At 41.6% G+C, this 27,863-nt stretch overlaps 1 protein-coding gene across 4 annotated transcripts; it reads left to right on the top strand.

The window, feature by feature from the left end:
* The first annotated feature begins 623 nt into the window (after nucleotides 1-623).
* Nucleotides 624-27,863, top strand: LOC135263565 (RAS guanyl-releasing protein 2-like). Of its 4 annotated transcripts, none has more exons than XM_064351758.1 (17): nucleotides 624-1,180; nucleotides 5,900-6,055; nucleotides 6,228-6,330; nucleotides 6,761-6,817; nucleotides 7,391-7,522; nucleotides 8,217-8,367; nucleotides 9,067-9,240; nucleotides 10,344-10,460; nucleotides 12,888-13,169; nucleotides 13,604-13,684; nucleotides 14,267-14,386; nucleotides 14,953-15,068; nucleotides 15,618-15,759; nucleotides 20,160-20,196; nucleotides 24,813-24,971; nucleotides 25,873-25,935; nucleotides 27,625-27,863. In XM_064351758.1, the coding sequence occupies exons 2-16, from the start codon at nucleotides 5,950-5,952 to the stop codon at nucleotides 25,929-25,931; spliced, it is 1,836 nt and encodes a 611-aa protein (XP_064207828.1). In that variant the 5' UTR covers nucleotides 624-1,180; nucleotides 5,900-5,949; the 3' UTR covers nucleotides 25,932-25,935; nucleotides 27,625-27,863. The 4 variants fall into 4 exon arrangements, with proteins under 4 accessions (XP_064207828.1, XP_064207827.1, XP_064207826.1 ...); XM_064351757.1 differs by lacking the exon at nucleotides 27,625-27,863 and adding an exon at nucleotides 27,035-27,377; XM_064351756.1 differs by lacking the exon at nucleotides 27,625-27,863 and adding an exon at nucleotides 27,030-27,377.

The following is a 27,863-nucleotide window of genomic DNA, read 5'->3' as shown; positions in this document are numbered from 1 at the left end:
TTAGTTTCATATTGCATAAAATAGCTTTCCATGCTACACACACCATTTTGAGCTTATGAATGGGAAATTGCATATCTTACATTTGCTTAACAGACTTAAAAATATATTTTTTCACAGTGCATTCATGCACTGAAGCTGGATATTTACTGAAGTCAAACATAGTTCAATACATGACATTTAAACACAGGCAATAGATTACGTAACGGATTGTTCAAATAAAATACATTGCTGAGAGATCAAGGAATGCATGATCCGTTGTCAATAAACTGAATAGCATTTATTGTATAACTTAAACACAAAAAATCAACAAAAAAGGCGATTACCAGAAAAGAAAGTTAATTATGTTCATTTAAAAATGTATGTATAATTAAATCACATGTCGTTATTAAAGAAGTTCAAGAGCAAACATACGATAATGGCTAAAATAACTGACTTGACGTAACTGAAACAAAAGCGAGGAACAGTCATGTAGATTTGCGTGACGAACACGAGACAACAACAAGGGACACATTGTACTGAAGATGATGAGGCGGAGTAGTGGAGAGAACAGAGACTGTTGAGAGAATCAACACGGGTGCAAGCCTGTAAGCACGTGCTTCCTGAAACTGAACTCCTCTGCCCGCTCACCTATAACTCAAAGGCTATGCCTGAAGTTCTTTTGTGCAAACACTGAGATTAGCACGTTTCTTTAAATACACATGCACATACATCAAATGAACTGTAACCAAGTAAACTTTTTTTATTTTTTATTCTTTACATTACATAGCTATTATTAAGAATGAATTAGCCTCAGTAATGAGAAATGTGACTGATGTACTATCGCAACGGCAGGATTGAGAAAGCGCGGTTTAAGACTGAAAGACACTAGAGGCAAATGACAGGGGAAGTGGGACAGCTTTAACATTGCTCAACAGACACAAAAAAAAAAAAAAAAAAAAAAAAGACGCATCTGAACCCGTGAATTTACTATTGCCCTGTGAACAAGCTGGAGTCGCTGAACAGTGGAATTATCTTCCGGAGCTGATCAAGGCTGACGGAAGGCAGACACATTTGTCTTTTGCAACCAGGGACGTCTGACTGAATATCCCAGCATCCTCAATGAATACTCCACGGATTAGTCCATAATAGTTTAAAATTCAGTTTCATCGTTTTGAACCTGGGATGGTACTTATACTTTGAGGTAAGTCATTCTGTGATATTTGTAAGTGCATCGTGAATACGCAGCTACCCTGCTTATTATTATTATTATTATTATTATTATTATTATGCGTGTTGTTAAACTTTCCCCGCAATTTAACTTTAAATGAACATTGTGTGTAACCAAAGTGGTTTATGTTAACGTTCTAATAAAACACAAGTCATTTTCGAGAAAAGTAAAGGCCATTTAAAATAATGTAATTACGTTTTTACGCAAGAAGATGACTAGCGTGTGAGCTTGGACAATTTGTTTACCTTAATAAAGTTTGTTGGTAGATTACATGATGGCAACAACTATGTGCGCTAACACTTTAACTGATTGTGCGTAAACGGGATGCGTTCACAAGTGAGTGTATGGCGCGCAGGTGTTTTGATAAATAATTTAGTTTTCACTGAAGGAAAATAACAAAACGGTCCCTGTATGCAAATAGAGGGAGTTTCTGGGAGTTGCCCAAACAGCTTTTGAGCGATCACCAGGTCATATGTGGGTGCTTCAGCGAACTCGAAATGAAAACGGAGCAAACACCAATTAACACATGTAAATTATACGTTTTTCTTTGTTGAACATTTCAAGAAAATCTGACACATTTTGCGTCCAAATTCAACAGAATATCCCTATTGTAAAGATCAATGAAAAGGCAATGAAAGGCACACGCCACAGTGAGTCTAGAGAGGGGGATCACTGAAAATACAAAAAATGAGTGAAATAACCGCTTATTATGCAAATAGTGTCACTGACCTACAGTGCTGCGAGAAAGAAGTTGCACCATTGCGGATTTCCTCTATTATTGAATATTTGTCACATTGAATGGTCTTAGATCTTTAGACAAAATGTAATATGTAATACAGTGGGAAACTGAGTAAACACAAAATATTCATTTATTTATTTTTGCCCAAAAGACCAATTGGTGACCCAGTTTTAGCACTGTTACCAGGAAGCACAAGTTATCCAGGAAAAATTTCAGTTCAGCCTCCTGTACAGCCAACATATCTACTCATAGTTACACATTTTTATATTTATACTTTTTTTAGCACATAAATTGTAAAGAGCAGTAGTTCACATCAGGGCCAGTTATATCAGAAGAGCAACTTGAGTCATACCAATGATAAAAACAAAGGATTGGGTGGGGTCCACAAACTGCATCAGACAGGAAGTTTACAGTTACTCCCAAAAGTTGAAAATAAGTTAAATATGCCACTGCTTTTCAATCACTTTCTTTCTTTCTCTATGTTTTTGATTCCACAAATAATGGATAGTAATGAATAATGAATTAATTGGAATGGTTTCTTATTGTGCTACTTGGAAGGCAGAGCTTTTATCCAAGTGGCAGCCCACCAATGTTTACATCAACATCAAACCATGTGTATGTGGAGACAGTTATTAACTTGAGTTGTTTTTAATTTATTTTTAAAACACATTTGTCAATGCCATACATGTGGATGTGAATACACAGTTATTAGGCCTAACTGGAGTGTTGTAAGAGCATATTAGCATTATTTGTAATCTGTGTCTACAGAATTTATTTGGAGCTCTTTATGATGACCTGGAAGTAGATAGACACTAGATCAGGGATGCACAACTCTGGTCCTGGAGGGCCAATCTGCATGCTGGTTTTTGTTCCAACCGATTACCATAGATAGTTTTCTGACTGCTCTATAAACTACGCCACTTCACTCCTGTACTTGGGCACAGTAAAATCTCTAGGATACACTTGCAGCCTGCAGCTGTAGCTGGTGCTTACACACATCAGATCAAGATATGATTGGGCTAATTAAATAAATGTTGGCAAATGTTGGCACAAAATCCTGAAATGGATTGGCCCTTGTTGTGCACCCCTGCACTAGATCATCCCCACATGGGAGAGGGTGGAGGGTGAGGGGGTCAAAAAGCACCATATTTAAAAAGAGCTTTTATACCTCACATGCATTTCCAATATAAATGTTTTCAGAATATAAACGTGTAACTGATTAGATGAAAGCGTTCCAGTCATTCATACCTTGGAATAGTTCACTTGAGGTTTCTGTGCAAGAATGTCACAATGCAGAGTGAATGGATAATAAAGATTTTAACCATTCAATCTTACCAGCATCTTTGAACTGCTTTGGGAAGATTTTATTTCCCTGAATATGTAAGAATGCTTACAATTTCCCTCACCATCTTCATTCATTATTTATCATTTTCTGAGGGGACTCATTTTCTGGTAATATTTGCCCTTTGTGAAACTCTTTGTTATTGGCACAACTGAAAACAACAGGAAACAACAACTTAAAATAATTTGCACTCATATCTTCTTGTTGGGCGTGGCAAGGTGCAATTGCAGGCCTGATAGAAAAGTAGTCCCCAACTCATAGTGGTAAGCTTAATAGCAATATTTCTTCCACAGGCTTTGAGTCACAGAGGCAGAAATTTAATGTTAAATAAAAGATGCAGTGGAGCGAGCAACTGAGATTCAGTTCACTGGACTGGCAAAGCTAGTTGTGGGCTCTGGAATGGCTCTGCTCATTAAAAGCAATGTCTATGGATGTAGCCTTGGTCATATGCTCTAGGCATGGCTGGTCTGAGTCTGGGCAATGCCCACAGTGATATGGCATCAAGTCAGCCTGTTTTCCTTTGGTTACCCCTTTGCTCCTCCCATTGATGTGCCAGGCAACTCTAAGGGCTCCAGGAGTGCAGAGTGTTCAAAAAGCTGAGCATGGCAACATGTTTCAGGGAGCATAGTGGGAGCTGGGAGGTGAAGTTTTAAGGCTGTAGTTTTATAGTGTGACACACCCGCAGTCTTGTGCTTTGCAGTGCTCCTGGTCTGTTTGGCACAGTCGTGTCTTCCGAGGTTAAGTTGGGGTGGAAGAAATGGTTGAAAAAATGTGGGGACATTATGTGATATAAATACTATATTCTTAGATGTTGTCTTGAAGGGAAGGTTAACATTCAGGTTTTTAAAAAATATATTAATTCAGTTTTGATTGTATGTGTTCGACTGGCTCAGATTTCTTTGTGTGCAATGAAGAATATTTTACATATCCAGAGTTTCTGACAAAGGCAGGCACAGGGCCTTCATGGTCTGCCTGGAAACATGCAACCAAACCTAACATCTCTGTCCAAGCTTCCTTAGTATTACTTGACACTATATTTTCTTACTTTACCTCTGAGGAAAAAAGAAAAAAAATGACACGAGTTCAGTTGTGAGTGGGATTAACAAGCATATCTTACGTGTTGTGGTACATAGATATGTGCAGTGCCGCAAAAGCACAGCACTTCTTACTGAGTATGCAGACAAACCAGCACCCCCATTGGCCTTGACGCCCACTGTTGAGTCTGTCCACCCACCAGCAATGTGGAGAAAGGAGGGAGCGTCTTTCTTGCTGTTCTCTCCTCCCACGCGAGGGAAGGAGGAGGCTGGCAGTTGAAAGGAGAAAAAAAGAAGGTGGAAAAAAAAATGCTGGAATCTGATCTTGATGAAGAGCGCAGTTTCATTCCAGTAACAGACAGCGGCAAACAATGCATTCAATTTGCACTTTCCAGTCAAGAAGTGGCTAAAGATGAAAGCATTTCAGGGTGCTTCCCTGTTCAGTGAACTGGCGTTATATGTGCTGATTGCAATTCTGTGAACCCAACTCTAACATGTCGCCACAGGTTGACAAGTTAATTAGAGAGGAACTGGCAATCAGATGCTCTATTTTCAGATGGGCTACTAATGAGTACTGAACTAGTGACAGCAGTGGCAGAGTAAATGATGGTTTGGTGACAAGAGCCATTTAAAACACAATGAGCACTCTGGATAGATCTTGCTGAGTTCTTCTGAACCACCGACTAAACCTGCTCTTATGTCTTTGTGTAGCACTAGCGTTTTATTCCCTTTGCTATCTGATTGTGTCAGAGTTTAGCTGAATAATTTTCTTTTCTCTTTTTTGTTATTTTCTTGTTATGAGTGTAACTTAAGTTTGGATTTTGCACATCTTTTAGAACCAAGAAAGCAGCTGGTCTTACCAGTACATTATAAATTGTTGGAAACCTCTCTGAAAATGGGGAATGGGGGGTGGGGGGCAGGTCCTCAATTGATCTGCAGTCTATGTTTCTGATCATGGAAAGGGGGAATTTTCATCACATGACTCTTATCCAGAGTGAATTGCAGGAATCCAGTGGAACATGTTAATAAGAGCTACAGTCATACAGAAAGAGATCATTAACACTCAGTATTATGTCCTGCTGTGTGTATGGTTGGCAAGTTTAACGTTATGGAATGCCCATAGCAGTGGTATAGCTAGATTGGCTCTTTGGGATTGGTCCGCTGATGTGTCTGAGGCAGGGGTCAATGCAGTGATTGGAGAAAGATTAAGAAACTGATTCATTTAATGAAGGTGCTCATCGCATGTGTTGGCTGGGCTTTGAAGTCACAGATTCAACCTGAGCTTTGTCATTGACCAGGGCTACAGGCTAGCCTACTGCTGCTGTAGGTCTTCCCAACAGTGTGCCTGTTTCCCACTGGCTAAAAGTTGTCAAATGTGTCTCTTCAGTGTTTTAAAATAAGGAATTGTCTTGAGAAGGCTTAGCAATGTTGGATAAACAATCGAGAGGCCCCACTTCCCAAATGTTTTCAGTCTGGTGACAAGGGTAGAGAGAAGGGCATTATTTAGAGAACTAATGCAAAAACTGACAAGTCTTGAGCATTAATTCAGTGCTTTCATCTCCAATTCTTGCCCACAGAGAACAAAGGGAAGTGTGAGAAGACAGGGCAGCCAGTTAGACAGACGAAGATGAAGAGTGGAAGGAGGGAAGAACAGAGGGTGACGGAAGAGAAGATGGAGTCGGAGCAGTCGGCTACGGTGGAGGAGCTGGTGGAGGCCTGTCTCAATGCCTTCGGTCAGTGCTTTCAGTGAGACTGCTGTCCCTGTAGAGCTACCGCTCAATGCGATGGCACCCAGGCTGGGGCAGAGAGCGCATTTGAAACGGGTGGGAGTGAAACGGGCTGGTGGCGCGGTGGTGTGTTCAGTGGGACGTGGGGGTGATGATGACGGTTACGTTCTGTTTGCAGATGACGAAGGCTCCCTGAAGGACGCGTCTCTGGTGCGCATGTTCCTCATGATGCACCCCTGGTACCTCCCTTCCTCTGACCTGGCCATGAAGCTCCTGCACATGTATCCTTCAGTTCCTCCCCGTGCTGGGCATGCTCACTGGTGCCCTTCTGGAGCCAAGATGGTTCCCTTTATTATGTCCCTGGGGCTTAAATTGTTACGGAAAGGTTTCATCAGCTTTAGCTTTGCTCGATCGTGTCCAAGCTTTGATCCAGTTTCTGCTTCTCAAGTTCTTAATTAGTCAAACAGATTACTTGGTCTGTCTGTTTTAAATAAGGTAAAAGATTTACACTAAGACTGTACATGTTCTCTATGGTCAGCTCAGGTGATTTATTACATTGTATTTTGTGATATGCATAAAGGTAACAAACCAATGGCTGAGCCAGGGTATTTGGGTTAAATAAAAGCCACCATGCCCTCCCCAGCTCTCTAGGAACTAGCTTTTCTGTATCTTCAGTAAAACAGAAGGTCATATTCCTTAACACTGCAACAGGTCCCAGGCGGACAATTGCTCTACCAAACTCAGGATGCAGATCTGCCATCTGGTCAAGTATGCAGTGATTACACAAAATCGTTAATCCTTAAAAAACCCTATTCTTATTTATTCATCCATTGTTTTATTTAAATTTTTAAAAAATATTTAAGAGTAACTGTGTACAAATGCTGTGAACATGGTTGCTGTGTCTGTGTAGTTTCATATGAAGTAAAAGGAACTTAAAAAAGCATGTATAGCAGTCACACAGGGTGGAAAAGTGAAAAACCGCAGACTGTGAAACAGGCCTTGATTAGACAGCATGAAAATATTCAGGCCATAAACTTCTTGCTGTGTGCCCGCTGTGTTCCTGTTCCTCAATTGCATATTAAGTGCACTGCATGGTCACAATGACCATATAGCTCAGCTGGCTGACTGTGGAAATAAAGGAGTGTTTGGCTGAATGTGCTTCGGAGCAGAGCATTCTCGCGTGTGCGGATTTTCCCGAACTGTCAGAGGACGTCGCGGCGAGGCGACAGACCTACAAATGCAATCGGGTGGCCACACGGGCTTGAAGGCTGTGTGTGGGTCCAGCTCCAGGTTAATGTGTGTAAGCCCGCCTCCAGGCTGCTCCTCTATCCCGCTCTGCAGGTATTGGATCTCCGAATTTCCTGCTGAGTTCGATTTGAACCCGGACCTGGCGGATAAGATCCGAGGCCTGAGGGACCTTCTTTCCCAGGGAGGCGATGAGAACCCAAGCTGCCTTATCGATATTGAGAGCTTGTGAGTGCTGCCCCCCCCCCCCCCCTCCACAGTGTACCCCGGCACCCAGACACAACAGCCCCTTCCCCCAGCGTACCCCAGCACCCAGACACAAACCCCCCCCACCCCCACCCCTCGCTGCCTGGTAGCTGAAACTGGAGTGGCATCTGGTGGTTTGGACACAGTACATACAGAACAGTGTTAACAGGTAGCGGTCTGCTGCTGGTTCAAACTGCGGCTTTGCGGAGAGCACAAGACATACGGTATGATTAGATCGCCAATGTAAACAGCAGCGGTCCAGACTGAGGGAACTAATTGCTCTCTTATTCAGGCTCCAGGGGGTGATGTCATCTTTGCATGCTTCTGAAAGGAATGGCGAAGGTTCATTCGCTCTGTTGTTTGTTGTGGTTTTTTTATTAATGTCTTCATGAAAAATAGGAATAAGGATATTTCAACTTAACCACATTCACGTATGTGTAACCTTGAATGTGCGGTATAACCACAATTGAACTTTTCCCTTTGAGTGTCACATTGAAACAAGTAGTACTTTCTCATTCTTTGACTTGACCTTGAGTTTAGCAGCAATATGAATGAATGAAAAATTCTTTTTTTGAGTTGTGGTATTGAGAAGTATAACGCTTGCCTGAAGTCACTCAGGTTAGTGAAAAGTACCATGGCAATCGATTGAGTGAAGGTTTTCTGGGGTTCTCCTCAGGCCGTCTTATGAGTGGAAACGGCAGGTTACCCAGAGAAATCCTTCGGTCCTCAAAAAGAGGAAGGTGTCCCTGCTGTTTGATCACCTGGACTCCTGTGAGTTGGCAGAACATCTCACCTACCTGGAGTACAAGTCTTTTTGCAAGATCCTGGTGAGTCTGCCGACATTTGCTAAAAAGATGCTGAGCTCCATTTGCATAACATTTAAATTTGTGTGCTTGCCATCGTTGAATTTAAAATTATGAATCATTCTGAAGTGCACAGCCAATTACAGAGCATCTGCTGGCATTGGAAAATGTAAAGAACCTTGATCCTACTTCCTTCATGTAGCGGTGCAGAGGCATCGTCTTTGGCACTTTTGAATTTCAAATTAGGGATAGTTATGATATGCACAACAAATTTTAGAGCATCTGCTAGCATGGGAAAACAGAAAGAACCTTGATCCTACAGTTAGAAGAGAGAACTTCCTTGATGTGGTGGTACAGAGGACAAAAGAAAGAATCCTACTTATTAGTACAGATTCCATATAGCAACCGGATGGTAAGCTCATGCCTTCCTTCTGTTCTCTCTGCTTCCTTAGTCTAAGAGGTTCTGATTGGTAACATAAGGTTCCAGTTATTTATTGTACTCATGAAGGTGTGCCTGAGGACAGAATGTCCTTTGCCAGTAGTATTGTCCTTGGTCACCCCCACTACAAATTTTCAGAAGATGCATTTTTTGGAATATTTTCAACAGTACAGAACAAAAACTTTCAAGGCTGATAATATAGAGCTGACCATCTGTTTAGTCTAGAGAATCTCTGCTCTTGCATGTATGTCAGGACCCCCTGACCCTGTCTGCTGGGTCCTCAGTTCCAGGACTACCACAGTTTTGTGATGCACGGCTGCACGGTGGACAACCCTGTCCTGGAGCGGTTCATCACCCTTTTTAACAGCGTGTCGCAGTGGATCCAGATCATGGTCCTTAGCAAGCCCACGGCGCCCCAGAGGGCAGCAGTTATATCGCACTTCATCAGGGTGGCCCAGGTCAGTGCCAGGGGTGGGGAGCTGGGGAGCTGGGGGGGCTAGGTGGAGGGGTGTGCACGGTCAAGGAGAGCATGGCTTCGTTAGGGTGAGGTCACACATTCTTCAAACGAGAAACGGATTTCTCGAGTGATGACATCGCCTCCATTTTCAATGAGAGGCGATTCTTTGCTTCTGCAAGGCATGTTGGGATAGCTGGTGAGGCGAGGTGAGCTGGCGAAGCGACCAGAAATGATGGGGAATATGGCATGATAACCAATCATATTAAAGATCTGACATTTAAATCGTCCCCCCATTTCAAATTTTATATTCCCGTTCCATAATTCTGTCAAGGAGGACTTGTTAATTATTACTACATTGGGATTTCCAATATATATGATTGATGTACATTTTAAGAACACTGTGTGTCAAAAATATAAAACATGCCCACGAGAGACCCATTGTGAGAGGTAAGACCGATGTCAGGTGGTCAGGAGGATGTGTGGCTTCACCTTTAGTAGCTCCACCCAAGAATGGGCGGAGCTACTACATGCTATCAGTGAATCTTTGTGTTTTGCAATAAAGAGCAATCTATTTTGATTGGTTTAGCCAGTGATTAGCAGCACGTGACAGGTGCAGTCTGCCAGAATTTGTTCTGGTCACAAGCCCAGTTTCTGAAAATGCAGTGAGTCACTCCTAAATTTGGTTTCACTTTAGCTAATTCCCAACTGCCATTTTTGTCAGATCTTGGCAATTTTCTGCTATGGCATTTGACAAAACAGACCCTTAGTCACTGTGGTCATTAAAGAGCCAGTACAATCTATTTCTGGTGTGAGGGTGTTAGCTTCTGTTTTGCAATCAACCTTCTCTTTTTCAGATGTTTGACTGTGCAATCAATTGATCTCCTGCCAGCATTCTTCTCCCCAAATTCTCATTGTGAAAGAGAAATGAGTACTCAGTTAACCTTCTAGATGAAAAAAAACAGCATTAAATTAGGCCTTTTTAACTAATAGCCATCGTTCTCTCTCTCTCTCTCTCTCTCTCTCTCTCTCTCTCTCTCTCTCTCACTCTCTTTCTCTGTCCCTCCCTCTCCTTCTCTCCCTCCCTCTCACTCCCCCCCCCTGCAGAAACTGCTGCAGCTGCAGAACTTTAACACACTGATGGCTGTGGTGGGGGGTTTGAGCAACAGCTCCATCGCCAGACTGAAGGACACGCAAGAGCACATTAGCAGCGAAACCCGCAAGGTTCTCTATCCCAGCGGTGCTGCCCTGACACCATACATTACATTAACCCTCCTATTATGTTTGGGGTCAAATTGACCCCATTCAATGTTTACTGTCTCTAAAAAATATGGTTACCATATTTTATTCAGCTAGATATTTCATGACTTTTCCTAACTTTATGGGGAAAACATGGCAAACATGAAATTAACTGAAAAAATTATTTTCACTGTCCTTTACACATGTTGTACGCATCGGTGTTGTTGGGGTCATTTTGACCCCAAACTCTATTGATATATAAAACCATCATTTTGATCTTGTTTTTGTTGTGTTGGCTGAGGGTGCTTTCACATGAATTTGTGTGTGTGTGTGTGTGTGTGTATGAGAGAGAGAGAGAGAGAGAGAGAGAGAGAGAGAGAGAGAGAGCATGCTTGTGTGTGAGGAGAAAACATAGTTCCCACGAGATCTCTGATCATTCTCGCAACATGGGGGCGGGGGCAAACTTATAATAAGGGCTGCACACACAGCCCTCTAAACCATTTCTATTTGCATTTGTGCCTCAACTAAAGATTTTGACAATGACCACCAGACAGAGTTGTATATTTTCTGCTACTGAGGTTCTGTCACAGATCTTGGAGGGTGAAAGTGATTTAGATGAGGATATGTCTGAGACTGAGGATAATGTTGAGGAGGACCCTGACTATGTGGCATCCTCCTCTGATGATGAGAATGAAGCCTTTGAGATACCACATTCTGACCCTCCTTTTGTTTCTCAACCACCAATAAACCGTCCTGTCATCTCTCAACCCCCAAGAAACACCCCTGTCATCTGTCAACCACCAAAAGATCCTCCTGTCATCTCTCAACCACCAAGAAACCCTCCTGTCATCTCTCAACCCCCAAGAAACACCCCTGTCATCTGTCAACCACCAAGAACTGACATGTTCACTTCCAAAAATGGAGAACTACTATGGTTCGGATCCCCAGTTGAAAGACAGGGTAGACTAATGTCATCAAAATGGTTCCAGGCCCCACCAGATATGCTAGCAGTCATGTACAAGACATAAAGTCTGCATTTGAACTCTTCATAACACCATCAATGCAAAAGGATATTCTTGAGATGACAAACTTGGAGGGGAGGCATGTGTATGGTGACAATTGGAAAGAGCTGGATGTGACCCACTAGCAATCCTATATTGGGTTGCTTATTTTGGCAAGAGTGTACTAGTCAAAACGTTAAGCAACAGCAAGCCGTTGGAATGCTGAAACTGGTAGGGCAATTTTTCCAGCCACAATGTCTCTGGAGACATTTCATGTTTTCTCCCACATTATATGCTTTGATGACAGGGAAACAAGGCAGGGTCGACAGGAGCGTGACAAACTTGCACCGATCTCGTCTGAATGAAGAATTGATACCCACGGGTACCTAGTTGAGCTGTTATGTTCATTTTTTATCAAAACTCAATTCTGGTGATTAATTTACTTTTTATTGGTGTTTCTTCATTATCGAATAACTGTCATATGTTACTTTTTCCTGGCGTCAAATTGACCCCCAACATAAAATGTTACTATGCTTGAGAATAAAAGGTGTTTCTTTCCAAATGTTATTTTTCATTTTTAATGAGCACTTAATGCCAACATAAAGCCCTGCAAACACCAAAACATAGTTTGTTTTCCATTTTAGGTCAATGAATGAGATTGTATCATTTGAATATTTCGCAATAGTCATATAAAATCAATACTTGATGTATAAGGGGAGGATGGGGGGAGTCATGTTTTATTTACTGGGGTATTAAGATGGTCAGTAGAAAGGACTAAAATAGCTGAGAGAGAAACTTTGGTGACACTTTCAGTTACAATTATTTTCTGCAGGTTTATATTGCTGGGGTCAAATTGACCCCAAACATAAAAGTTGTTAGTTAATTTGAACATAATAGGAGGGTTAATTACTTTCTCCATTATTTATTTATCATTCAGTTCTTCAGCAGCTATTAATTTCTGGCTTAATTTACGGGGATTATTTTCTGTTTGTTTATGCACCGTGCATTCACATAGAAACCCCTCCTTGGGGATTCTGACCTGAAACCCTCTCTCTATGAGCCCAACCCAAAACCACATAAGCTGTTTGTGTCTTCCTGTTATTTTTATGACTCACTATACAAGCCAAATGCGATTTCACTTGAGATGATGAATTAGCCATTTGAAGAGTAGGTTTTTTGAATGGGGTTTTCCATGTCTTAGAACACTGCATTCAATTATATTAGTGATTGTTACATCAGCATTATAATGTTCAGTTAAGAACATTCTAATCATTTGTGATCTTACTCCTGAATGAACGAATGTGGGTTACCTATCGGTCCGGTGGGAAAATAACTTGATTGTCAAAAGCAACTGGTCTCTCTCTCTCTCTCTCTTTCCTCCCCGCTCCCTCCGGATCCCTCCCTGTGTCAGGCATTCAGGGACCTGACGGAACTGGTGACGTCCTGCGGGAACTACAGCAAGTACCGGCGGCGCTTCTCGGAGAGCGTGGGGTTCCGCTTCCCCATCCTCGGGGTCCACCTCAAGGATCTGATCGCCGTGCACGTGGCGCTGCCCGACTGGGTGGACCCGGAGCGCACGCGGGTCAACCTGGCCAAGACCCAGCAGCTCTACGCCATCCTGCAGGAGCTGGGTCAGATCCAGGCTGCGCCCCCCAACGTCGACGCCAACACAGACCTCCTCAATCTGCTCACGGTCTCTGCCCGTTCTGCGTTGGGTCACACGGTCATGTTACACTTTTGTGGTTATATAAATATATTTTTAAAGCAAATGCATAACATGCCCTTACAATTTGAGCCATTGCAAGGCGTGAGAATTTCAAGTGTGAGAAAGAAATAACAGGATGTGGTTAGTGTTCTGTGATATATCACAGTTAGTATCATGGTCCATTTATGCAGATATTCTACATCATCTGTATTGCTGTTGGGGACATCTTGCTCAGACTTCCAACAAAAGTCCCCCACCTGGGATTCAAACTTGCAACACACAGTTGCAAACCACACAGGATAGCTGCCAAATTCTGCAACAACCCATGCACAGGCCAGTTCTGTTAAAGCTACAATGCCCTGCCACCTAGTCCTGTGTGAAGACTAGGGCACTCAACTCTGGCTGTGCGTCTGTCTCTCCAGGTTTCCCTGGACCAATTCCACACAGAGGAGGAGATCTATCAGCTGTCCCTGCAAAGAGAACCCCGCGTTATCCAGCCCGTTGTGAGTACTGATGGGAGTCTGCCATCAGGGGGCGACAGAGAGCTGAATCATCTTTTTTTTCTTGTGCTGGAGAGGAATCCCAAAAGTGCCAAGTGCCACATCATGACTTTCTCCAGAGCAAGGCGAAGGCAGACATTATGCAGAGTTGACAAAAATGCACATGCTTAAGGGCAGCATTTTTTTAGCCACATAAGGGAGGAACCCCACAATCACAAGCATGCAGGCTTCCCAGATGCAACGGGAGCAGCCATATTTAGATATAACGGGACCTGTTGATCACCCCTCTAGCTCCACAGACCACTGGCAAAGTCAGTCCAACCCTTCTTATTTTAGCTGTTTTCACAAATTTTCCCTTTGAAGCAAAATTTCTATCTAAATGATATAAATTATGAAATATTTAGACTATCAAATATTTGAAAGTTGTTTTGGCACTGCTATTTCAAACCCTTCAGCAGAAGTTCAGTTTAAAAGTCATTGGTATGGTTCAGTGTTAGTTCTATATCTGTGCAACTGTGGATATTATAGCTGTTTTGTAAACTTCAGGCATAACCTTTTGGATTTTTCATTTCACAAACTCGTCAGGCTTCCAGCTCCCCCCCAGGCCCTGGGCCCCCTCCCTCGGTGATGGGTGAATGGGCATCTTCTGTGAAGCCTAAGGCAGATCCCACCATCATCAGCAAACACATTGAAACCATGGTGGAGGTACGGACTGTTTGTTTGATAGACTCCATATCAGTTCTACCCCGGCCCTCTCTGACCCATTCAACTGATCCTTGTGGTATTTCTTCTCATATAAAGCATTCTGAGGCTAGACCAGCTGATTACTGACTGTGATCATGACCATCATGACCTGAGGTGGTATGAATGATAGGGGCCATATTATCTTTTAAGAATTTTACCCATGTTCAGTTTGTCATTACATGGTGGAAGTTGGCCTGTAATGCACAGGAGCCCAAACTGTGGTTTAGCACCATCTGGGGGGGGGGGAGCCGGGTTGCAAAATTTGTCTGGAAAACACACACATTATATGTACTTGCTTACATCCATTCTGCCGACACACAGTAATCTCTTGCTGTGAATTCCATTGGACTCCCTTCCCCCGTGAGTCCTTATCCCCCTGTGTGGACCCCTGGTTACCCACACGTGGTGTTTTCCTGGTTGAGAGGTGGCGGGTGTGGACCGTATGTGGTTTTCAGGCTCCCATGAAACAAAACTGAATGAAAAAAAATTGTGTCTAGCTGGCGCTGATGTGGTTGTGTCTCTCACAGTCGGTGTTCAGAAACTTTGACACGGATGGAGACGGGCACATTTCCCAGGAAGAGTTTGAGAGCATCAGGAACAACTTCCCCTACCTCAGCAAGTTCGGGGAATTGGACAAAAATCAGTGAGTTACCGAGAGAGCCGGAGGCCCCTGACTCAGCTGTCCCTGTCTGCCTCTTCCTGCATCACAGGAACTTACATGCATTTAGACAGGATCCTGTTCTATTGAATAGGAACTGTCTAAACTCGGGGTGTCCAATCGTATCTTGAAAGATCCGTGGGTGTAGGTTTTTGTTTCAGATTCAACTAATAAACTAATATTGGACACCGCTGGTCTAAACCTTAGAAGCCACCTGCATTTATGTATGTGATTATGACTGATATTAATCATCATCATCATTAAGATTTTAGTTAAATGATTATATTTCAAAACTGGTAATAATGATGACCACAATGTATGTATTAATCGAGATATTAATATGACTACTGACATGCTAGCTACAACCATAGTGCTGTTGAAGTTACTACTAGAATTACTGCTGCTGTTGCTGCTATTACTATTACTAGTAATAATAATATAGATGATGATAATGATGATAATAATAATAATGGCAGCATATGGATCATCCTCTCCATCTCTCTCTCTCTCTGGTTTTCTCTCTCTCTCTCACAGGGATGGCCAAATCAGTCGAGAGGAGATGATTGATTATTTTACTAAAGCCAGTTCCGTGCTTAACTGCAAAATGGGTTTCATCCACACTTTTGCTGAGAGTAACAATGTCAAACCCACCTTCTGCCAACACTGTGCTGGCGTTGTGAGTATGAACGCCCCCACTACCCCTCCAACAGCTCCACTTTCCTTATTTTCAAAAATCATATGACAATCTTTTCAAATCCCATCACAGAACTGGCGCTGAGCTTTTTTCAGCATGTGCAAAACCTTTTAGTACATGCAAAGCTAGTAACACAACCAGCGATTGGTGCAAAACAAATACCATGACCAATCATTGGTCATGATATTGGTTTTGCATGTGCTAAAGGTCTCGGTAAAACAGGCCCATAGACTTCATTTTCCCATACAGCTGTGCAGCCTTGCTCTTTCAGGATCAGACTTGTTGTTTTTGCAACTCACTGACGGGAAGGGGCACCCCCAGCAAAGATGAGAGTAAGACCAGTAACGGCCTCTTCCTGCTTTCATTTTGCCACTTCCTGCTTTGATTCTGTTTGAGAAAGTCATCCCCACTGCAGAGCACTGGCCCCCCGCACCCCACAAAGGAAATGGGTGGGGGTGAGGTCACTTGAGCACAACATGAAACTCAGTACTACGGTCATGAAATAAGACAGTGTCCAGCATAGAATAATGGTGCTAATGAACAGACAGAACAGGTCCCATGTTCCTAGTGTCTACGTCTGCTATTCTGGCCTCTAGTGGTGAAATGACATTACTGCAAGGGCCATCTCGCTCGGCCATGCGTGTACAGGTAAATTAAAACGTTATCACCGGTGGAGCAGTCAGCCCAGTGTACTGCTGTGATTGAGGGGGCACTCAGCCACAGTCAGAAGCAGCATGGGAACTTTTGGAGGCATGTGGTTAAAAAAAGATGTACAAAAACAACAGAAGCAGCGGTACTTCCCCTTTTTTCGTCAGGCCCCACGCACGAACACATCTTCTGCCCTTCCTCCATGCCTGAAACCTCACCACAAAAACAGTGCCGCGCCCTGTTCCCCACCAGTCCCTGCAACTGCTTCGGTTTCACAGTGTCTCTCAGCCCTTCCTGCTCGAGCCGTGCAGCTTCAAAAACAGTTCAAAAGGGGAACTTAACCCCCCAAATACATTTTTGATCACGAGGCAAAGGTTAAAGATGAGTGCTTCAGCTGCAGGAGGCAGCAAGTAAGATTTCCAGACCACCAAAACTTATAAAAATGGGATTTTTTCCCCCACAGTGGGATCAATAAAATACATGAATACTGAATTAGGGAGACATTCCCATTTAAATGCTGGGATCAGCACCCTGTTTAATCCAATTTTTCTTGAAAATCCAGAAGCCATATTTAATAGTTAATTTTAACAGTAAATTGCATAAAGGAATCAAATATGCTATTTTGTTAATTGAATATAGGTCCACACAAGCCATTTTAAACAGTAATTTTTTTTTTTACAATGCAATGTAATAGGGTAAGGAGAATGCACAAGACCAACAGCAATGACCTTTTATTGCAACATTTCACATAGCCCATTATCACATAGCCCATATATAACACGAACTATACTTTTTTTTTCTAAAGGTTACATTTATATCAATTTGACAAATTTGAAGTTTAAAATCAAGAAAATGGAAGCTTTCTGCTTAGGGACTATCAAATGTAAACTACTTACTACCCACGCATTGTAAATAGGCAAAACCACCTTCTTTGAAGAAAAAGAGAGGCAAAACAACCTTCTTTGAAGAAAATAAGCAGCAAAACAGCCTTCTTTGAAGAACATTGTTTTGTCAGGGCGTGTGGGTAGTTAACAGCCTGCTTTTGATTGTCACTGACGTAAGAGCCCTATGTTCTGATGCTATTCTCATCCAGTGCGGGTCTGTCAGGTTAATAAGGGCTTTTTAAACATACAACTACCTCGAAAAACACAGAATGGCAGGATTGGGCTACTGTAGCGTCATTCAACAGTATGCTACAATGTGAACAAAATGTTTACTGTGAATTTAACTTATTTTGCTGAAAATTGATGCATCAAACTGCCTTGCTCGCATTACTTTGTTTGGCAGAGAGGATTATCCCCTTATAGTGACCAGGCAAAGAAGGTATAAACATAGCAAATTCAACAAGGTGAATGATTGGCTATTTCTAACAGGTATCATGAATACTGAATAAGCACAAAACCACCTGTAACTGTATCCACCATTCTGTGGGTCTACAAAAACATGCCCTAAATCGGGAACCAGCATTTAGTCTTTATCCAAATTATCATGCTTTGGGGTATTCTAGGGAACATGGCGTCAGACACTGTTCCTCCTTGGTATTGCGGGAAGGGGGGTATCAAAGGAAGGTACAAGTTAATCCATTTGGACTCCTGAGAACGAATGTGAGAGAGGGAAAACACCCACCCACACACACACACACACACACACACACTCAGATATGTATCCTGACCCACAAAACACCTCATTGTTGCTCTTGGAAAGCTCAGAGCCTAGATAGCCAGAGGGCCCCATGGAAGGCCTGATAATTTTATACAGAACATACTTTAGTCAAAATAAATTATTCTCCACCCTTCAACATAGCTGCATATGTGAAGTACACCATTCGGAAAGTAGCTAAGGCTGTTACTGTATTATCGAGTATGACATACCCAGATATATTTTGCTTCTTTTACATCAAGTTCATCTTGGGGTAATATCCTTTGAGTTTGGCCTTTCCTTCCACTTCTTCAGCACAGCTAACACAGCTATCCAATAACTATCCACAAATGGAGAGTGGCATTTCTGCTGCTCCCAATCCCTTGGAGTGGTTGACCTTAGGTAATCACTCTTGGCAGTAGCGTTTAAAGGAAACCCACTGCAGCTTCAACTCTGAAAGGATTTTTAAAAGCGATTTCACTGGCTCTAGGTATTGTCCTTTAAATCTGCCTGTCTCCCTTCTGGGTCCTTCATTTCCCTGGTTGTTAATGGATGGCTGTATGCATAGGTATCAAGTGGTGGAACCAGCTGCATATTTTTATCTTTAACCACAGATTCTTGCGTTGTTCTCGCAAATTGTACATGAAGTTGCGAAATGTCCTAGAAACTGTACAAAGCTGAGACAGTGTGAAAGAACTGTTGACTTGTCCACATTATGTTGCACCTGGGCATTTTGTAATTCATAATTATATTTATGAGGCAAAATACCAGTTTCTTATGTGTTTTTGGGTAACCAGAAGTCCTGGGATCCCGGTTACTGTCCTGAAACTGTCATTATTGTACATACACTGTAACAATAAGGTTTTGGTAAGAATCAGTGTTGATGATTTTTACTTCTTACCCCCCCCAAATCGCAACTTTCCAGCTATGTTGTAAAAGAGACCAGATCGCACACGTTATTCTGCAGACAGTTTACGATGTTGGCAACCTGGCAAAGTCTCACAAACACAATGTTTTCACAACTTTCCACAACATAAAAAAGCTTTAAAAAAGTTATTTGTCTTGATGAATCACCCATCCAGTACATCCAGTTGGCAGGGCATTTGGAAATGGGGTCACAGGCACCTCAATCAGGAACCTCCATCTTGTGTCTCAGTTGTGCGCTACACCCCACTGACCCGTCTCCACCACCTTCCATCTCTCTAAAGTTCTGACTGTGACAGGAACTTATGTTACCAAAGCATAGAATCCTAGGAATATTTATCCCAATTTGAAATGTGAAATTGTGGTTGATTTGATACCGAATCCATATACTGTAGTAGAATAATTCAGATCCGTTATGCTTAAGTAAGAATACATTCCTTAAAAAAGCTAAAAAGGATTGCACTCCACAAATCAGCATGGACAACCACCAACATTGAAGCAGATTACAGCTACCACTCCCTGGGTAGCCACCTTGGTTCATAACTCGCCTGAAACATCAATACACAGACAATATACAGTAAAAGTCAACAGAGACTTCACCTGCTATGAAAGCTTAGGAAATACAATGTCAAGAGCAACATCCCTCATCTGTTTTATCAGACCTTTATTGAGAGAATAATAACCTTGGGTGTCCTAGCTGGGTGTAATTCATTCGCTCTTGTTAACAAAAATAAGATAACAAAGATATCCAACACAGCCCGTAAAATATGTAGAATTAAGTGCAAAGATATCCCATCCTTATTCAAATCGAGAGAAATCAAAAAGACAAACTGTATTATCAATGATCTATCCCACCCACCAAACAAGAGTTATGTAGTCCTCCCCTCTGGTCACAGATTAGCATTACCACTACAAAGAACAACAAGAGCAAACAAGATGTTCATGCCTAAAACTACAGAGCTACTGAACAACACCCTCCAGTCACCCAACTGTGTTTTAATGTTGGCAAGTGTTTTGTGTTGATGTGCATTATCGTGTTGTGTTGTATCTGTCTTGTCTTGATCTTGCATTTTGCTGGATGTTGATGTTGTAGAAGTAAAATTACCTGTACGGATCAATAAACGCCAATTGAAATTCCTTAAATATATCTCTGCAAACTGCTCTCTTTTCAGATCTGGGGATTTTACAAACGGGGATACAAGTGCAAAGGTAAGAGGGGCTGTCAAAAATGTGCTTAAAGCAGCAGTCTGTGTGTATCCATTTAAAATAGAAAAGAATGTTTGTTTATTTCTTGATCAGAGTTTATTTCCTAAGGGCAGGGTTGGAGGATTGCTGTAAGCTGTAGAGTGCTGAGTCGGCACAAGTTTGATGTGCCTTTATACAGTATATTACACTACATTTTATTCTGCATTTTATATCCATTACTGTTATTAGCTGACAAGAACATTTTGCATGTGTATGTCTCCCTGTCTGCATGTGTGTGTGTGTGTGTGTATGTGAGAGAGAGAGAGGGAGATCACTGAGATTCTCAGTGTACTCTTGTCTTTAAAATTTATATAAAGAAAGTTGCTACACATAAAAATATGATCACAGTAAACCAATTGCACCTTTAGTGGCCGTGGCTTATAATGAAAGTGCTAATAACTCCAAACTGATATGTCATAAAGTGCTATATTGACTTTGAACCCGAAGCATTGATGCAAACAAAACATGGGTATTGGCCCATTCAAAACATACAGTGCTGCTGTAGGGCTCTATATTTTTTAGCTCCACATATTTTCCACAGTCACTAAACTTTACTTTACTGCCCTAAAGGTTGCTGCCTTCTTGACTTGGCCATTAGATCATCATTCAATCAAATGTTTAGCTATTTTCAGAACCGACGGGCTGATGGGGTTCTTTTGTGGGCCTCGCTTTTGGGTTTGGAATGCCTGAAGTTGCACTCCAAAATGCATCAAGTGCATCCAGAATGCCCCTGCCCTGCACTGATTGGTTGATGCTTTTAATTGTACTTTTGACATTTTTGACAGAATCCTCCCTGCACTTTCTATTGAATGCGTGTCCTGTGTAGTAGTCTTGCTGTATTCACCTATAAGGACATGTTGCGTATTTTCCAAATAGTGCCGAAAAGAATTTTGGCCCAGATTTTTTTATGAGGATGTCTGTTTTGCAGAAATATCTTTTAGATTTTATGATCGCATAGAAATCGAAAAAGGTTATCTCTATTATTGCATTCACTGACGGACTAAAGTTCTCCAAAACACTGATTTTCAGGCCATGTTAGTCTTAATTTAGCTTGTCCTCTCGGGCATGTGTCTGAAGAGTCAAAATGAAAGAGATGTGAAGAGATGTCTTTTCAGACTTCTTCTTTGCCCGCGCAGAGATTGTAATTTTTGTCTTTTTTGAGATGAACTGCCGCCGCCCGGTTCTGACAGCATTGCTCTGGGGGTGACAGCAGCATGCACGAAGCAGAAATTCAGTTTTAACTGTGGCATTCAGGGTGAGGCCAGGACATGCCGATTGTTCCAGTAACACTGCTAATTCGTTGCTATAAATAACATTCAACATTAGCTGCAGCCCTGCCTCATCATGCCCTCTGTAGTAAAGTATTACTGCATGTTCTTTTTTTGAACAACTTGCGACTCGCACGTTTCGTATAGTTCTACAAAAGATAAAGCTTTAATACAGGACAGTTAACATTTCGGCCAGCAGGCCTTCATCGGAACAGTAAGTGGGTGCTCTTCACTAACCTGTTTAAAAAGACTAGGCCCGAAGACCATAGGTGCATGTAGTCTAACAGGTGTTATGTACGACCTGCCCATAGGCTATATTCGCTATGGGTAGCTCCTCTCAAAAAAGTTTTAAAATTGACGTCAGTGGAATATTTCATCATTTAGTTCTGGAGGTATGGTTACAGTAACTGTGCTGGTATGGATGAGGTGGCCTGGGAAGGGGGGGGGGTTGCAATGTGGACCCACACAACCACCTACCCCCCCCACACACTGTTATTGCTCCATTAAAGCAGAACTGCATCATTTTAGGAGGTTTGTGTGATTCGTTTACAAATAAATAAATAAATATTGGTAATGTAAAACATTGCAGCCATTAGAAATGCAAGAAAATTAGCTGAAAGTGAACTTGGTTTGAAATCTCCTGAAATGGAACTAGCCCTCAGCTGTGTTCTTTGGTGTCGTTTGAAGATGTCAGAGGGATGGTTCTGTCGCCACTCTTGTCTTTCGTTTGCATGCTGTCAGCTGGCTGCGGCATCAGAACTGCCTGTAAAGAGCCAGAAATATGGACCGTATCATTGTGTTGTCCCTGGTCACGGCTTGGACAGCAGCAAGACATCAACTTTCATAAACTTCCCACAACTTCTTTTTTTTGTACAGGCCATCTATTTTATGATTGTAACAGCATGCTTTAGGTTATTATAATGACTGTTAGCTATGCAAATCTGACTTATTTAGTATGGTTCTATATTGCTATAACTTGGATAATTGTGAATTACAAGTTATCTTTCAGGGAGCCAACTAGCATGTTTAGCAAGTGAGATGAAAACACTATGGTGAGAAGTCATTTGGCATTAGCTGTTAAATGTTGTGTCGCTTTTCCAAGCCTTGATGAGTCTGTAGACTATTGGTCTAAAAGCAATTAATTTACTGAAATGTACAGAAAAAGTTTGTGCCTTTCACAGGCTCTTCTGACACTTCTTAGGGATGGAAATTATTATTATTGTGGATATTGTGACCGTTTGTCATAATTTTTTTAAGATCCATGATTTTTGTCATCTGAGGTCTTGCATGTTTTCTGGTAGATGGTGACATTACGTGTAATTTAAAAAAAAATGCTGCCTGTGTCCTTGTGATCTAATAATTAGTGAATGAAAAAGGCAGCCATTTTGATGGCTGTTCTCGCATCGTCACCTCTCTCCGCTTCCGGGGCGATGAAGCAGTTGATGTGACTAGCAGAGGTGACATTGGCAAAATCCCTATTGCAGAGGGAACTGTACTGGATCCACATTTTGGACAACTGCAATATGGGGTTTAAATGTACAATCTGACATGTGAGTAATGTTGTAATTCTCTACAACCTTATGCTCCGTTTTTCTTCCCGGTTGTATAGGTCTTATTGCAAACTTGTTTTTTTATTATGGTACTCCCTCACATTCCCTGTATTAGGTAATTTTCTATCATTGATGTTGATGTACATAACATCTTGATTGAACCCAGGAGTACCTTTTAAAAGTCTCTTTCACGCAATGCATTTTTTTAAAAAGCCGGTCTGACGAAGGTTGACTGGCCGAAAGCGTAGCACTATTAAAAGTGAATTTCGATCTTTCCCTGTGTAGCAGTGTTGTTACCCATTAATATACTGTTTTATCTTTGTTACACCTGGGCATAGTCGAGTGTCGGTTGAGCGGTTTCTCAGTTTTGCTATTGTAATTTTTAAAAATCACTTTCTTAAATGTTGCGGTTCTGCTTTGAGGTCAAAGGGAGCCATGTCTTAGCATGTCTCCATCTTGAGTGTCTTGCAAGCTTGAATGGCTCACTTTGGCATCTCAGTCACCTGGCAAGTTAAAGTTTTTGTTGGCATTAAGAATTCATTTCCAGACTCCTCAAACTTGCAAGATCGTGGATAATTCCTTTGTGTTTATGAGCGATGGGGCCTATTCTGTACACTGATTAAATCCCAGTAAGTCAATGGGCATTCCATTTGGGACCAAATCATTAATTTCTATTTCTGTTGTTACCTGAGATTGGGAAGGGAAGGAGGGGGAGGACAGAGGTAATTGAAACTAACTGCTTGTCATGGTGCCTAATTTGGCAAATGTATCACTGAGCAGAGTTGGTGTGAGCCCAGGCTGGAATTCAAGTTCGTTAAGGCTTATTAAGGCTTGGAAAGAGAGAGAGAGAGAGAGAGAGAGAGAGAGAGAGAACGGGCAGGAGGGAGAGAGAGAGAGAGAGAGAGAGAGGGAGAGCAGGCCGAACTGGATGGTAGTGCAGGTAGCCTTGTGAATGTGTTTGTGTATGTGGTGGTGTTTCTGTCTCTCAGATTCTTTATTTCTCATCAAAATTTATTCTCATGCGTGGGGGCGAAGGTTGGGTGATTCAATCTAACTGCAGTTGCCATATTATTTAAGTCTTTCTTTTCTTTCAGTATTTATGCATTGCTCCAAAGTGATTCATACCCTTGATAAAAAGGTGATGAGCTATACTTTATGAGCAAAAAATAGAAACTTGTATTATTTATTTACTAATAAATATTTGAATATAAATTCCAACAAAAAATTTAAGTTCATACCAGGGAACTGTATTGTGGCCTCACATGGCTTCCTGTTTCCCTGGGGAATAAAATGAGGTAACACATATGTAAAATCCATGTGTCAGCCATTAACGTGGGGAAAGGCATAGAACTAGTGGAAGAAACAGGATAAAGGGTTCTTGACCTTCACAAGTCAGTAGATGGCTACAAAGATAAATAAAAACTAAAATTTCAACTAAATACAGATACACCAGTTACTGGTCAATAATAATCAAGTTTAAAACCACTGAAACGGTAGTAAACCTGTTTTTGTAGAGGAAATACCTCTTGCCCCCCCAAGTTTCTGTTGCCATTGTGCTTGGATCGAACACACCCCTCTGGGTACATAAATTCATTTCTGTTATTTCCAGAAGTTCTATTCTGCCGTTAAAACGTTTGGCACATAAGGACACAACTGTGTATGTTTCAATGTCACTGACAAAAATAGCATATAAATAAAAAACAACACTGGAGTTAAAGTGCTAAAGAAAACAAAACATCTCCCTCTCTCTCTCTCTCTCTAGCATGTGGCGTGAGCTGTCACAAGGCTTGTCGGAGTCATCTGTCCGTCGAGTGCCGCAAGCGAACCAAGAGCACGAGCTACGAAACCCCCCGCCCCAGCCACGCCCGCTCCTACAGCTTCCCACCCCCAGACATGCCCCCCTCCGGTCTGCAGAACACAGGTACCAGTACAGCCCCCCCCCCCCAAATTAAAAAATAAAAATCACTGCTTCCAAAAACTGTGCTGAACTTGGTGTAACAACACAACACTGGGTATAATTTGTTATAAAATAAAAAAAGTCACATAAGATACAATGAATCTTCATTATATGAATCCATATAATGTTGAATCCTTATTATACATTTAATGAAAACATCGTGGATTCTAACATTGAAAAGTATGACAAACACAGTGAGGGATATTTATATGTATGGGTGCTGTTGTTAACAGCTTTATTTTGTACACACCGCAGTCAGTAGGCTCAGATGCACTCGTTGCTAAATACATTTCTTTGTCTGCACATACAGTTGAGATAATTCAAATTTGTCTTTCTTTAAAAGTATCTCTGTGAAAGGTCTGATGACTGATTTGAGGTTTAATTAGTGCTTTCCATGAAGGCACTCCATGTTCTCTTTCTGCTACGTTTTGCAAAGGCAGTACCAGGTGCTTTACAGTCTCAAGTACCCCTCTTAACTCATGCTTCCAGACTTCCAGACAGGATTAATTTGGTGAAAAGAACCATGAGTACTCCACATGAATGAAATTCCCAAAAGGGTTTAAAGAAAGCACATAAATGTGCTTAGCAAGTAGCAGTGAACAAGTAGTCCTGTCTGAAAGGTTTCTGGGATTAGACACGCCTCCATTCTGTTCAGAATGTTTAATAGATAACTGCATCTGTGAAGATGTAGTATTTTCTTTTTGCACTTTTCACATGGAGTTGAGAATGCCCTGTTCTTGTTGAGGGAACTTAGGTTCTCTAAAAAGTTCATTATGCAGTTTGACTTAAATATATATATATATATTGTAAAAGCTCAGATTATAGTATTGTTGAATAATTTTAGTGTTTGGTTCTTTTTGTGAAGCCATCATGGAGGAAGATGCTGACTTTGAGGAGGATGAAGTGTTTGATGTGCACCTCTGATTAGGTAAGGAGCAATCCTGACCAGGCTGTGAAGGGGGCCACATTTGTTACTGACTGAAGTAGACTCTTTAGTCTAGACTCTTACTCTCGCAACCCTGCTGGAGTGCATTAAAAGCAGTGTTACGGACTACAGACGTGCATCAGTCATGCCCTGTTATTGTTCTATCACAGCGGTTTTCGAAACCTTTGTAAATTGCCCCGTACAAGCCGAATTGGCAGAAAATGTCTTCGGCAGGATGATTCACTGTGATCATTAAAAGGAGAGTTCACTGTCTGGGGCTTTTTCCAGATTCTTTTGATGTTGGGCTATGTTTATGCTTGGCCCAGACAGTTTTTTTGTGTGTGATGAGACGTCTATGACAACTTGCCAGCTTTTCATTGACGAGCATAGGGCATTTCGGTGGTTTGTGGTCTAAAGCAAGAAAATACAATTCAAGTAACTGCAAAATAGCTTGGACAGAGATATAATGCCTCACATAGGTTGTGAATATGTATATTACATAGTTTTTCTTCAAAAAATGATGTTAAATTACTTTAGTACAGTATTATTAAAATTAAAAAACTGACATCAAAATCTCCCAGAAAGTATCTCTTTTAAGATAGCATAGTACCTGTTGAAAGGGTAGGAGTGCTAACCCCAGTTTGCTGGTAATTTCTCACACAAATCATCTTGAATTTGCTACCCAAATTGATTGCCAGTTCATCAATACACAAGAGGATTGAGTGCTCAGTTAAGAACATCCTGGTTAAATAAAGGTGACACTGAATTAATGAAATAAAGAAATCTACTCAAGTTAAGAAGCAGTTAGATTAGGTATCTTGCTCAAGGGTACAATGGCAATGTCCTACCCAGGACTGGAACTGTTATGTTATAAGACCTTCTCCTTACCCATTATACTGTACTGCTGCCCAGTCTAGTACCTAGGCCTATTGTGTTTGTACCCCTACTGTTAATTGGTGGATTTACTGATCTAGATATTATTTATATGAACTATATAAATAATACAAATCATTTTCTCTCACATACATCACTGTGGTGCTGGTGTACTGCGGGAATTACATTCATCCTCTAATCTTCTCTCTCTGTCTCTCTCTCAGTGCAGAATGAAATCCTGCTTGTAGGATGAATGAAATCTTGCAGTGTGTAGTGCTGTTCTGTAAATCTGCAGCTCAATGTGTTATTATATCAGGGGGGTCAAAATGAGAGCAGTAAACCAGGGAAAGGGTCTGTAATGCACTGCAGTGCCCTGTGAAGCCAGATGAGGGCGATGTTTGGAAAACAGTGTGGAATTTTACAAATTTTTGTGAAAATTTCTATGGTTTTTTTTTTTAACTGCATCTGTATATCAATATAAAAATGAGAAACGAATAAAATATGACAAGAACAAACATGGCAACACAGGGACATAAGGAAACATAACCACAATTAAATATGGGGGGGGGGGGGGGGAATAAAACACACCCACAATGCACACATATACAGCTATGTTATACAAAGCTTACGCAGTTAGGTGTGAAAACCATGTTCTAATCAGAAATCAGAAAGACCCATCATTGCGATTGTTTTCATTTTTAGCCTTGCACACTTGCCATTTTGTTCCTCAGACCACACTGTTTTCTAAATGATGATTCCTGCATGATTCTGTCTGCTTAAAAAAAAGAAGAAAAACATGCCCCACTTCCTGCGTTCCAGCCTGATTGACCTCTGACCTCTGATCTCGTCTGAACCCAACGGCTATGCGCTTGAACCCAGCATGAGTCAGCATCTTCACCAGCTAAGCTGTTTGGGCAAATGATATACCGTGCTAACCTCCTTTATCTCAATACAGACTATATTTCTGAGAATACTGTGTTGTGTAACAACCTGCGGTTTACATCTGTGAAGGACATCTTTTCTTGCTTTCAACTACATAAAAAGAAACCATGTTCCAA

Source organism: Anguilla rostrata, chromosome 9, assembly GCF_018555375.3.
Source record: "Anguilla rostrata isolate EN2019 chromosome 9, ASM1855537v3, whole genome shotgun sequence".
Classification (NCBI taxonomy): Eukaryota; Metazoa; Chordata; class Actinopteri; order Anguilliformes; family Anguillidae; genus Anguilla; species Anguilla rostrata.
The sequence above is the reverse complement of the archived record's forward strand: the minus strand, read 5'-3'. Positions and strand labels throughout refer to the sequence as shown.

Bases quoted from the DNA above. Each gene is read 5' to 3' on its own strand.
- LOC135263565 (XM_064351758.1), top strand. From the start codon at position 5,950: ATGAAGAGTGGAAGGAGGGAAGAACAGAGGGTGACGGAAGAGAAGATG. The intron at 10,461-12,887 runs GTTCTCTATCCC...TCCCTGTGTCAG, and splicing joins TTAGCAGCGAAACCCGCAAG to GCATTCAGGGACCTGACGGA. The intron at 24,972-25,872 runs GTACCAGTACAG...CTTTTTGTGAAG, and splicing joins CTCCGGTCTGCAGAACACAG to CCATCATGGAGGAAGATGCT.